Here is a 12,856-nt window from a genome sequence, read left to right as displayed (position 1 = left end):
GAATAAACAGCACTATGGAGTGGACATTTGGAAGAATATGCATCAGTTATGTACAGGTTTTGCCTACTATTGTGTGTGTGTGTGTGTGTGTGTGTTTGTTTGCATGCAGGCTCTGGAGTTTAGTCTGGATGGGCGGGTGAATCTGAGCGAGCTGACAATGGCTCTAGAGAACGAGCTGATGATGACAACGAAAAACAACATCCACAGAGCGGCACTGGCGAGCTTCAAGGCAGAGATCCGACACCTTGTGTGAGTGTGCCCCTGCAAGCACCAGCATTAAACTTCCAGACTTCCAGCTTCCAAAGGCTTTTCCCAGATTGTAATCGCAGCTGTCCATTTGTCACATAGGGGAAGGTGTCTGAAGTTTCCAGACTGTTCTTGTTTGGTTTTTGTTTATCATGTGTGTTTGTTTGTTTTTTTTTGTTTTGTTTTGTTTTTTTTCCCCCTTGCTCTGCACTTAAAGGAGAATTCCGGTGTGATATTGACCTAAAGTGTATTGAAACATGATACCGAGTGTGAACGTATGTCTCATAGCCCATCTCGACTTGTCCCCTGCACTCCAAAATCTGGCGCTAGTTAGCCGATGCTACCAACAACTTTTTCAGTAGTGGTGCTTCGGCATCGGGCTAGCCATGCAAATAAATCACTGTTTTACACCCATTTACGAGGCTCAATGTATCTCCACACTTCATTGGTAGACTTCCTAGGGCCCTGACATTTAAAACGAGACATTGAGAACTTTTGAAAAAGCACTGGTAGTTTACTTACAAGACGATTTATACAGACAGTATCTTCACGAAGTTTAACGTTTGCAGCCATCTTGAATTTAGTCACGATAAGTCGAGCAACGAGTAAGAATGAACAGGTATGATAAGGGATCAGATTCCAAAAATAATTCAGTGGAAATGCATGGATTCCAGTTTCTTCCAGTAGCAGCAACTGGAATCCATGCATTTCCACTGAATTATTTTTGGAATCTGATCCCTTATCATACCTGTTCATTCTTACTCGTTGCTCGACTTATCGTGACTAAATTCAAGATGGCTGCAAACGTTAAACTTCGTGAAGATACTGTCTGTATAAATCGTCTTGTAAGTAAACTACCAGTGCTTTTTCAAAGTTCTCAATGTCTCGTTTTAAATGTCAGGGCCCTAGGAAGTCTACCAATGAAGTGTGGAGATACATTGAGCCTCGTAAATGGGTGTAAAACAGTGATTTATTTGCATGGCTAGCCCGATGCCGAAGCACCACTATTGAAGAAGATGTTGGTAGCATCGGCTAACTAGCGCCAGATTTTGGAGTGCAGGGGACAAGCCGAGATGGGCTATGAGACATACGTTCACACTCGGTATCATGTTTCGATACACTTTAGGTCAATATCACACCGGAATTCTCCTTTAATAGTTGCCTTTCCTACAGCAGTCTTGATTTCAAGTTGCCCTTTCTATATGTATCTACCATTATTGATTTTCTCATTGCACTAATGTACAATTAATTTACAACTAATTTTGTGTTTTTGTGTGTGTGTGTGTGTGTGTGTGTGTGTGTGTGTGTGTGTGTGTTAGTGAGCGTGTGGACCTGGAGCTGCGGGAAAAGGAGAAGATTCGTTCTGATCTGGAGAAGGCTGAGAAGCTCAAGTCCCAGCTGGCCTCTGAGGTGGATGAGCACCACTTTGCCATCGAGCGCCACAACGAGCATAACCTGCGGTGAGCCCCTTGACCTTTGACCTTTCTCGTTATGATTATCCAGCTCGTGCGCATGCATATTTCGGCCCCGTTAAAATACCACCATTTGGCTTTTGATGGTGTTTAAAATGCATGAAGGATTCAGCCTTGGATTTCATGAATGTCATTGTGTATGTATAGCACTAATCTCCAGATATGCTATTGCTTACCCTGACTCAATATTTTAACCTGTTACCACAGGAAATGCATGTTAAGTTCAATTTCCATTTTGTCAAAAGATTCTGACAGCATCAGTCTTGTGTTCACTGTATTTCACTTGCTTACGGTGTAGTGATTCCCTTCTCGCTTTTGTCTACATCCCCACCCCACCCCACCCACACACCATTCCCACCCCACCCCACCCACACACCATTCCCCTATGGCTCTCCCCTCTGCAGTAAGCTAGAGCTGGAGCACAAGGAGAAGCTGGCGGCGCTGCGTTCAGAGCTGACCCGAGAGATGGACCGGCTGCAGCAGCAGGCCAGCCAGCAGCGTGAGGAGCTGGAGGCCGAGATCGTCAAGATCCGTGAGGACGAGACCTTCCTGCGGGAGCATCTCTCTCTCACAGCCAAAGTATGAGAGCAGCGCCATTGCTGTAGTAATCCATATATTACATGTATTTATTTCTGTTGGTAAAATAGTATACGTAGATATTGGAACAAAAAGATTTTCAAATGTCTTGGGTTTCGTAGAGCTTATTCTTCCCAATAACTAGTAGAATTTTGCTTCTCCAGTTGAAAGTAACTTGTACCTTCTGTAGGAAAATAGCCGCCTGGAAGCAGAGCTGCTGGACAGCACAGAGAGGCTTGTGGAGGCTGAGAACCAGGTCAGCAAGCTGCAGAAGAACCTGGACAACGTCCTCAAAGAAAAGGTGACAAAAGGTTTTTGGGATTTAGGATGGATTGCTACTGTGCATAGAATTTTTTTTTTTTTTTGTATTGTTTTTTTTTTTTTTTTTTTCTTGGCCATTACTTCATAATTTTACTTTGCAGTTTGGAGACCTTGACCCAGGAAGCGCTGAGTTCTTCCTGCAGGAGGACCGTCTGCGACATCTTCGCAGCAACTATGAGCTCCAGTGCAGAGTAAGTCTCTACTCTTCCCTTTCCCCCCCCCCCCCCCCACTATTCTCTCTCACACTCCATCTTTTTCCCCCACTCTCTCCTCATTATGTGTGTTTGTGACATGGTTTGTGTGTTTCACAATTTGTCATTAACATTGGGTTTTAGATTATACCTCTAATGCATGTGTTCAAGTCTCGAATGACTATTTTTATGAGTTATTATAAGACGCTCTGTGTTGTGTTGTGTTGTGTTGTGTTGTGTAGGAGCTGCAGGATCGTATCGATGAGCTGCAGGCCCAGCTGGAGGAGTTTCAGGTGGTCGGCCGAGCGCCCCCACCCTCCTCACTGCTCTCTCTGTCTGATGAGCTTGAGAACAAGAGCCCGGGCATGGAGTCAGACCAGGGTAACAGCTCTCATATTTTACCTTATAGGATCATTGTGTGTTCACCTGTGTGGTAGTATGGCTGAGGCAAAGAACATGGCATGAGCGTTATTTCTTTATCTGTGTTTAGATGTTAAATGGGAATTATATGTATGCAGAATTGTTAATATAACAGAACTACTCGAGTTTGCACTATTGCTTTGTAAGTCTACAGCAAGGCCTTTGCTCTAACTGATTGATCACATTAACTGAGTGTTTGTTTAATATATATGCATATAGGTCTGGGGCTAGAGGAGAGTCAGCCCTTTAACATGTCTCTAGAGACAGAAATGCTCCTGGAGCGGCTGAAGGAGCAGCACTTTAGAGAGATGGAGAGCATCAAAGAGCAGGTGAGGCAGACCTCTATCATAAGGAAATGAGTAACAAGATTCTGTGTGCCTGCAGAGCAGTGTCCAATTTTTTTGTTGAAATACTGGAAAGTCATTTTTACTCTCCCCTGCTGTAGAGGGCAAAATATACTGTAATCGGCCCCTACTCAAACCCAGTGTGTGTACATGTACTGTTTGGGTCACAGGTGAGCGAGTACCAGCAGCGTCTGGAGGAGCAGCAGGCAGTGCAGGATGAGCTGAGGAGCACACTCTCCTCTCAGCACCAGGAGGAGGTGCAGGCCCTCAGGGATGAGGTGGCACTCGTTCTCTCTCGGGCACACAAGCTCCAGAATCAACTGGACCAGGTATGCTAACCCATAGCTTCTCAGCTATAACATAATTATAATTCAAAACATAATGTGTGTAGCAGACACTGTATGCAGTGACTAAGTGCCACTATTTCATCCTGTGTTGTCTTTACCTCAGGTGGAGGAGGAGCGAATGAATTTGGAGGAGAACCAGGTTGAGGAGCGAGAGGCTCTGGAGAGGCAACACCAGGAGAGGATGTCCTCCCTCCAGCATGATCTTGAGGAATCGCTGGCTCAGGCCGGTGAGCTCCAGGAGCAGCTGAAAACTGTGGAGGCACGTCACGCAGACGCTATGGATGAGCTGGAGAAGGAACACTCTGATAAGATCCACCAACTGGAGCAGCAACAAGAGGAGGCATTTAAGACCAGAATAGAGGAGGAGAGGCAGAAGCTTCAGGGAGACAGGGAGGAGGAGGAGAAGAGGATATTGGACAAGTGGGAACAGGAGAGGGAGCAGCTTCAGAAGAGCCACGAGGAGGATCTCGTTGCTCGGCTTGAGGAAGCAAAGAGGACATTTGAGGAGGACAGCAAGGACCTGCAGAGGAGGCTTACAGAGGAATGGGAACAGGAGAAAGGCCAGCTAGAGGGGCAGCATAAGGAGGTGCTGGAGGCCCTGCTGGTGGAGGAGGGAATGAGGCTCCTCAAGGAGCAAGAGCAGAAGGAGGCCAAGCTCAGGGAGCAGTGGGAGGAGGAGCAAGCTCTTTTGGAGGAGCAGCATGAGGCCTCCCTTCAGGACTGTCTGGCCAAGGAAAGGGAGCGGCTCCGGGACGTCGAAGAGGAGATAGAGAGGAGGTTGTCAGAGGAGTTTGAGAAGGAGAAATCCCAACTTGAAGAGCAGTATGAATGTGAGCTACAGGAGAGGTTGGAGGAAGAGAGGGTCAAACACCGGCAAGAGAAGGAGGAGGTAGAACGGAGGTGGCAGGACACTCTGGAGGAGGAGAAGGCCCGTCTGGAGGAGAGCAACCGAGAAGCGATTCAGGAGCTCAGCTCCAAACATAGCGAGGAGCGGGAGAGACTCAGCGGCCTGCTGGACAAACTCAGGGACGACATCGCACTGGAAAGGTACGTGTTCAACTTTGGGTTGGGAGGGCAAGGGTCATAACTTGACTTTCACATTGACTTAAAGCAGTTTACGTTTTTCTATTCTACATTCTACATTGAACAAAATTCACTACATGTCTAACTACCTAGACTTTCTGAACAGTTGTTAAAAGTTGTCTCTGTACATAGGGGTGGTGTGTGCATATACAGTAGGTAAGTGAAAGGGGAGCTGTGGGTTGTTAACTTTCCCTGATTGACCATATGCAGGAGGGAACTGGAGAGCCACTTCTCCCAAAGAATCACAGAGGTTGAGGCTCGATTCTCAGGTGATCAGGAGGCTGTGTCAGAACGCTTCCAGGCAGATGTTCATAGCCTCGAGCAGCACTACCAGAGCGAACTTCAGGCACTCTCTAAGCACCACACAGAAGAACGGACCAACTGGGAGGCAGAAATGGAAGCTGCAAACCAAGAGGCAGAAAATCAGCTGAAGGTCCTGAAGGAAACCTTACAACTGGAAAAGGAGACTTTCACCCAGGAGCTATCCAAAGAGCGTGAAGATCTTGAGCAACATCACAAAGGAGAAATGGAGGCCCTCAGGCTCAAGAACCAGGAGCTCCAAAATGAGCTGGAGAGCTTTATTAGTGCAGCGCAGACCAAAGAGATCGAGCTCAGCCGGCAGCTGAACGAGCTCCACGACCGACTGCAGGAGAACCTTGATGCAAAAGACGAGCTACTGGCCCAGTCAGAGAGAAAGGCCTTGGAGGTGGAGCTGCTTCTCCGACAGGCGGCTAATGACTTTGAGCAGGAGCGCACTGATCTGCAGGCCAGCCTGTCCGACCTAGAATCAAGGCATGTTGAGGCGCTTAACCTAGCAGAGACACAGCTGGAAGAGAGGAGGCATCTCCTGGAGGAAAGGGATCAGCTGAAGGCTAAGGTCCAGGAGGTGGAACAGTTGCTCAGGCAGGCAGCAGAGGACTTTGAGAATGAGCGGCTAGAGATGCAGTGCAGCCTGATGGAGCTGGAGGAAAAACTGAAGGAGGCCCAAGCAGCTGCCACCTCGATGGGGGAGAAGACAAATGAGCTGGGAGACCTGGACCTAGAGCTTGATGTAGTGGAAGAGTCAAGTCCAAATGTAGAGGAAAGGACAACTACTGAATCATTTGAGATATGCGATGAGAAGGCTGATCTTGTTGCAGAAATGTGTGAAGGTGAAGAAATTATCATTCTCTCCAATGATTTTGAAGTACCAGAAGGTATAAATGATGATGACGTTGAGAAGGAGGCATCTTGTGATCTTCCTGTGTTTGCTGTACCAATTCCAGAAGAGACCGATGAGGAATTGGCCAAGGAAAACTGTGATGCCGACATGCAAATCACAGTGAGTGAAGTTGCACATGATGAGGAAGAAGGTACTGATGAGACAGAGGCTGATGGCAATGATGCTGATGCCATTGTTCAAGAAGACCCCACAGAAGAGGGGGATTTGAGTGCCAACACTGATGAGAAGGATGTCGTAGATGTTGTGAATGATGCTGATGAAGTAATCTCCAGTACTGATGATGGCCTTACTGAAACCACTGGTGACGTAGAAGGTTATAAAGAAGGTGCAGAGGAGGAAAACCTGGTTGATCCAGATGAAGGAGCAGACCTTCATCCTGCAGAACCTGCTGACGGGAAAGATGCTGAGAGTGCAACAGTCGCAGACTCACAGGAGACGGAGGATGCAGAGTTCACAGTTCTTACTGAGAAGAATGAAATCATAGATACAGACATTTATACCGAAGATGACCAGGTAGATCTCTCAGGTGTCTCAAATGTAGAAACAAAGGAGAATGTAGAGGAAGCTGAAACTGTAGATGGAGGTGTGATCGAAGTTGTTGAGGCCAAAGTAGAGGATGAAGAAGTTGCTGAGACTGGAGCCGAGATTGTGCATGCTGATGCAGCTGAGCCAGAGGGTGGGCAAGTGGAGGTTTCAGAAGATAAGGAAGTTGACGTTGTACAGGTTCTAGAGGTGGATGTTGTAGATGTGAGTGTAGAGATTGTAGAGGCAGAAGTCACAGTGGCCACAGACACAGATCCTGTACATGTAGAAGAAGTTGAGCACAATAATGTCAGCACAAGGGCAGATGTTGAGGGCATGGAAACAGACAAAAATGAAGGGGAATGTGTTGCTCTCAATGAGCCAGATTCCGCCAATGCAGGGTCTAGGACTGGGGCAGATGTTGAGGACACGGGGGCATACAATGAAGATACAGGGGTAGATATGTCAGACCTGGGGGCAGACAATGCAGATCTTGAGGGGACGGGGATAGTTGCAGATGTGGGTGAGACCAGGCAAGTTGTTGAGAACATGGGGGAGGTTGCAGACACCCAGGCAGAAGTTGAGGATATGTCAGTTGAAGTTGTGGACAATGAAATGCCTAATGAGGTACCAGCTTCAAACCCTGACGCAGAGATCATCAACACAGAAGGAATAGTTATACAGGTCACAGAGGAGAACAAGGAAGAAGGTGCTGACCTGGATGCTGCAGGAGACATTGAGCCTACTGTAGAGGACATGAAGATAATTGAACAGGCCAGTGTTGCTCTCCTCCTGGAGAGGATGAAAGAACTGGAAAGAGAGGCAGAGTTGGTGGCTAAGCTTCAGGAGGACTGTGCTTTGGCAGTAAAGGAGCGTGATGCTTGTGTACAGGAAATCCTAGAGCTGCAGGATAGAGTAGGCCAGTTTCAGGATCAGACACGTGTCCTTGCTCACCTACAGGCTCAGTATAAGGCTGCTACTGAAGACAATCAGTCATTACAGCAACAGGTCTCCCAGCTCCAGCAGCGAACCAATGAGCTAGAGGTAATCTTGGAGGTAAACAGTGAGAGTCTCATCACTGGACAGGAGGCTCTGGTCGAGAACTGTGACCTGAAGTCTGAAATCTCTACCATGATTGAACAAGTCAAGAACCTAGAAATCAAGGCACTAGAACTCACTGACTTACAGATTCGGTACGAGGAGTGCATCTGCGAGAACGTGCGGCTGGCCGACCACAATGAAAAGCTGGAAAAGAGGGTCGTGAGCCTGGAGGGTAAGATGCATATCATTCAAGAGTTCCACGACCAGCACTCTGCGCTCCTAGACGAAATTGGACGCATGCGAGAGGAGAACACCAAGCTGAGCGCTGTTGTCCACGAGCTAGAGAAGCAAGATGACGAGGACGTGAATGATTTGCTCCAGGCCATGCAGCAGGAATCCTCAGATTCTTCCGGAAACACGTCAGACTCTGACACCTTCCTGGATTTGAACTCTCAGATGGAGGCCAAAATCCAGGCGGTGTCTGACCTGGAGGAGTGCTGCTCTGAGTTCGAAAAACAGAATGCCAAGTTGCGCAGGGCACTCACTGAGCTTCAGGAGAAGTCTTTCCACATACGCAATCGGATGCAAGCACATAGGTAATGTAACAGAAGTGGCCCTCTAGCCGTGTCGTAACCCATTTGGATGCACCTCCCGTAATTGTGTTCCAAGTTTGTTCAAGCCCCCTTTTCCACCTGTGCTGCACCCTTTGTCCAAGGCTAAGTATTGTGGTTTCACTCCTCACGTTTAGCGGATCCCAAACCCTTCATGTAGAAATAGCAACCACTGCTTTTGCCTCACCAAAAAGTCCAGTTTTTTTCCCAACCCCAAAAATACTCCAGTGTACCTAACACCTTGACTTCCTTTTTCACACTTTCATACCTTCCTGCTCCAATTCCTGTTACTTGTGTATGTTTTGTGTATCTTTCAAAAAGACTACCTGCCTTTTCATTGTACCTCTAGAATAAACACGACTGTTGGGTTATTGGCTGCATGTTCTATGTAATAACCAAACGCTTTACTCAGTCTTTTTATTATGGCTACAAAGACCCAATTGTAAAATATAGTATCATTAAGGTGTGTATTTTGCTATTGCTTCCAGAAGCGAAGCAGGACGTCTAGCAGAGGAGAATATCGTGCTGAGGCATAAAATATCTGCCATAAAGGAAGAAGATGTCCGAGAAAGTCAAGAGGACATGCTGTAAGACCTGTTGCCTGTTTGTACTTTCAGACCCAGTAACATATTTCACATGTTTGCCAACACTAGCTACAATAGTTTCTAGCCTTCATGTCCCCTCTACACAATTTACATGTATGACAAATGGATAGCTGTCTATGCACTGCAGCTCTCATACATGGGCGGATCATGAACTTTCGGGCCCCTGGGCCCAGATGTATTAATGGTTTGGGGGTCCTCCCCCAGAAATGTTTTAATTTGTTTGATGTGATTTCCTGTATTCTGGTGCATTTTGGAGATGGCCAATACTAAATTCAATCAGATTCATAGCCTACATCCTGATTTGTTGATATTGAGGCAATGATTCCATGCAAAGGCTTGAGCTTCAGGGCCCCCTGACCCCTTGGGCCCCTGGGCCTGGGCCCAGTAGGCCCGTTCAGTAATCCATCCCTGCTCTCATATATTCCCCCTTCTGTCCATAGGATTAAACTGGAGCTTTTTAGGAAAGAAAAGGTTGCTGCTCAGAAGATGGCTGAGTCATTCAAGAAACAGGTAGAGTTTCTCAAACCAGATTGCATATACTACAGTAATATACATTTAAGCTAATTAATACTTCTGAACTCGGTCAATATCAATATTCCTTTCTTGAAAAAAAAAATCTATGATGGACACCATGACACAATTATTTGCAAGGTCTCTTGATGGGAATAATTTATTTGTCCCATGGCTTGTGCAGATCTCTGAGTTGCGAATGCGCGGGCTGCAGCTGGAAGAGGAGAATGGGCTGCTGTCGCAGAAAAACGACCAGAACGCCGCAGATGTCCAGGAGCTGAGCGTGCATCTGGGAGATCTGATCCGCCACAGCGAGAGGAGGGAGGCCGGACACCAGCGTGGCACACTCTCAGCCAGGGAGAGGGAGGAGGTAGGGTTGCTACGTGTTACTTTTCATCTACAATGGGGAGCATAGCGCTACCACTGCAAACTTAAGCATTTCCATTACCTACCTTGCCATTAAAAATAATGCTTCCACTGTTGTTGAAAAAATGTCTGAAGATCTGTTGGATCTAGGTTTGACTATCGCCTGTGTTCTGGGATTGGTCACAAGTACCCACTTTGGCAGCAGGACCGTGCGTCAACATACTGCATTCGGTTGACCATTTTGTAACAATCACTATTATCCAAACGGAACATGACCGAGGGCGTCAAACCTCTTCCTCTCCTGAAAGGCTAACGGATTTAGATAAAGAACAAAAGTGACCTCATCTAAGACATTAATTGTTGTATTCTGTTGGTCAGATGGAAGCATGCGTGACCGCCCTGGAATCGGAGCTAACCAAAGCCCAAGAGGAGAGTGCTATTCTACAGCATGAGAAGGCCCTGCTCTCACGACAGCTCTCCTCTCTGCATGGACAGGTCAGTGGGATATCTTACCTGGGGAGAGATGGTAAGGTGAGGATGGCTTCCCATACTGTAGTAGAGAACTTATCAGTGTCACCATTTTAACTTTGGGTTAAATTCAAAATGCAAAAAAGATGTTTATGAGATGAAAATGTTACGCTTTGTAATACGCTTCATTGTAAGGATTGTAAGCCTAAAATGAGTTTTGACAAGGATTAAAAATCTTTTTTGAGTTAAATATGTTTTAGGTAAAAGCAGACAGAATAAAGATTTCACATAGAATTAAGGCAGGAATCTAAAACTACTGAAGTAATCTGGAGCTTGGGTAGTGAATTTTTTGGCTGGGGCACCTGCACCGTACGCCGGCGATCCGGGTTCGATTCCCGCCCCATGGTCCTTTCCGGATCCCACCCCGACTCTCTCTCCCACTCACTTCCTGTCATTCTTCACTGTCCTGTCATTAAAAGGCATAAAAAGGCAAAAAAACTGACGAGGTGATGAGGACAGTTCATATGCCTGATTACATTCAATTAACGATGGAGATTAAATAGTGAAGTATAATCAACTGAATAACTGGAAACGAGGGGTCAAATCACATAATTTTCAGTGTCCCGCCGGCGGGACGGTTACCCCCCTCCCCCCAACATTCTAAATCAATTGTATGCACCATATTGCTATGTAGCATAGTAATGTTATACACCATTTCAAAGCTTTGGCTCTTGGGAATCCAAATCTGTACAATCTGTATAGTGCTTTACATTCTCAGATTAATCTTATTATGTCTCAATTAAATTTGATCCAAAATGCCCCCCCCCCCCCCCCCCCGCTTTTGGTGCTACCCTGACTTCTGGCTGCAGCACAATAAGTAGATGCAACATATTGGGTACTGAAATCTAATTCACAAGAATCCATAGAAATTGAATCTTCATGTTGCGTTATCCAATATTAGTTGTACAGATGTATAGTCTATTTTATACACACTCATTGAACCAACAAAGTAAATGCAAAAATAGACATTTTTGTAATCATTCCATATTTAGTGTAGTCATTCCATATCAGAACCCCTGAAGTATAATCCAAATACAAGCATGAAACCTCAAAGTGTTACCTTTCATTTGAGACCAGGATTATGCTTCTACACAAAGGGGTTCATGTGCAGTAAGCATTTTATTGTCAGTATGCATTTTGGATAACAAAAAGTCCTATGGGGAGTATCCATAGGCATTTTACAAAACGCATGGGCATACCTTGGCAAATAATAGTCTAAAGCACTCATATTTTCATTCTATATTGATCTACTTTTGCACACAACTTCACAAGACCTGGTGCTAGGGCTCAGTTGTGTTTCTAAGGGATATCAAGAGACCTAGAGGGCTGAAATGTGGTCAGTTCAGAGATGCTTGTAATCCGGCAGAAAGAAAAAACTATATTCTAGCCTCTGTAACTCATTGCGAGTACATCACACATTTATTTTGACTGTTTCCTACGAAAACTAGAGGTTTCTATAGAGGTCCAACATTTGATGGTAAATAGGCACAGTGCAATTTCAGGCAAAAACTTGAAATTCTTTTTGAGAGTTAAGCAGTTCAATTAAGTCTGTGTGCCTGTATTGCCCTGTGCTCCGCAGCTGAAGGAGGGAGGGGATCTGGCCAGTGCTTTGTCCAGAGCCCAGAGACTACAGGAAGAGAAGGAGCTTCTTAAAGAGGAGCTGGATTGCTGTGTAGAAAAGGTACAGATATCCTTCCATAGTCATATCCGTATCCTTTCTATGTCCTTACATCTACATAGTCACATGACTTTACTAGAATAATTCATAATTGTGGACATGCATATATGCAGCTACTGGAACAAGAAGTACAGACTTAAGTGCTATTGAATGGTTTAATAAGTTAATCCTCAGTTTCCTGCTCGTTGTTCTGTCTTGTTGTTTCTGTCTGATTGTTTTCTGGTGGATCGTGGTGGTCATGGCATCATTCTTCCATCTCCTCAGGTGGCTAAGCTGGGGGCTCTGGAAGGCCAGCTCGCCCATCTGCTGCAGGAGAGGCAGACCGCTGAGAAGCAGGTGCACAGCCTACGCAGCCAGCTGTCCAAAGCGCAGGAGAAGGTATGCTCACAGAATTATATGCTGAAAATCAACTTACCCCCACCCCTTAGCAGCCTTCCAACTGACTCGCATAGCCTCTTACTCACTTATCTTGTCATTCTCTGACTCGCTCACTCACACACACAATGCTAGTCCAGCAAGTAACTGCAGAACACTCAGTCGCTAAGTTGACCACTCAATCAACCTTATTACACTCAGTCACACTGGTGGCACACAAACACCTCTATCGATTACGCCTCATAGCATTGAACACACAGCTACATTCATGGAGCGCCTGTGTCTGTCGTTTTACTCACAATGGCCCTCATACAAAATTCACTTACAACATAAAACAGTTGTACAACAGGCTCACGTCATTTCCAAGCAAAGTTTAGCATTTATCACTGAGTGGAGTG

General features: G+C 46.0%; 1 protein-coding gene across 5 annotated transcripts in view; it reads left to right on the top strand.

The window, feature by feature from the left end:
• nin (ninein (GSK3B interacting protein)) overlaps positions 1–12,856 on the top strand; it is a 42,842-nt gene that overhangs the window by 17,692 nt on the left and 12,294 nt on the right. For 4 of the 5 annotated variants that reach the window (XR_006025465.1, XM_042072684.1, XM_042072685.1 and 1 more), the window contains 16 exons: positions 110–249; positions 1,566–1,706; positions 2,123–2,297; positions 2,485–2,595; positions 2,717–2,806; positions 3,049–3,187; positions 3,446–3,555; positions 3,741–3,899; positions 4,021–4,964; positions 5,211–8,381; positions 8,885–8,983; positions 9,442–9,511; positions 9,696–9,881; positions 10,256–10,372; positions 11,985–12,086; positions 12,348–12,461. Coding sequence is in view for 4 of the 5 variants with exons in the window: in XM_042072684.1 (XP_041928618.1) it covers positions 110–249; positions 1,566–1,706; positions 2,123–2,297; positions 2,485–2,595; positions 2,717–2,806; positions 3,049–3,187; positions 3,446–3,555; positions 3,741–3,899; positions 4,021–4,964; positions 5,211–8,381; positions 8,885–8,983; positions 9,442–9,511; positions 9,696–9,881; positions 10,256–10,372; positions 11,985–12,086; positions 12,348–12,461 (5,868 nt within the window). In the remaining variant the exon portion in view is untranslated. The remainder of the gene's footprint in view (positions 1–109; positions 250–1,565; positions 1,707–2,122; positions 2,298–2,484; positions 2,596–2,716; positions 2,807–3,048; positions 3,188–3,445; positions 3,556–3,740; positions 3,900–4,020; positions 4,965–5,210; positions 8,382–8,884; positions 8,984–9,441; positions 9,512–9,695; positions 9,882–10,255; positions 10,373–11,984; positions 12,087–12,347; positions 12,462–12,856) is intronic. The other variant, XM_042072687.1, reaches the window with a different exon arrangement.

This window comes from Alosa sapidissima, chromosome 19 (genome assembly GCF_018492685.1).
Source record: "Alosa sapidissima isolate fAloSap1 chromosome 19, fAloSap1.pri, whole genome shotgun sequence".
NCBI classification, from domain to species: domain Eukaryota; kingdom Metazoa; phylum Chordata; class Actinopteri; order Clupeiformes; family Clupeidae; genus Alosa; species Alosa sapidissima.
This window is presented reverse-complemented; position numbering and strand designations above follow the sequence as displayed.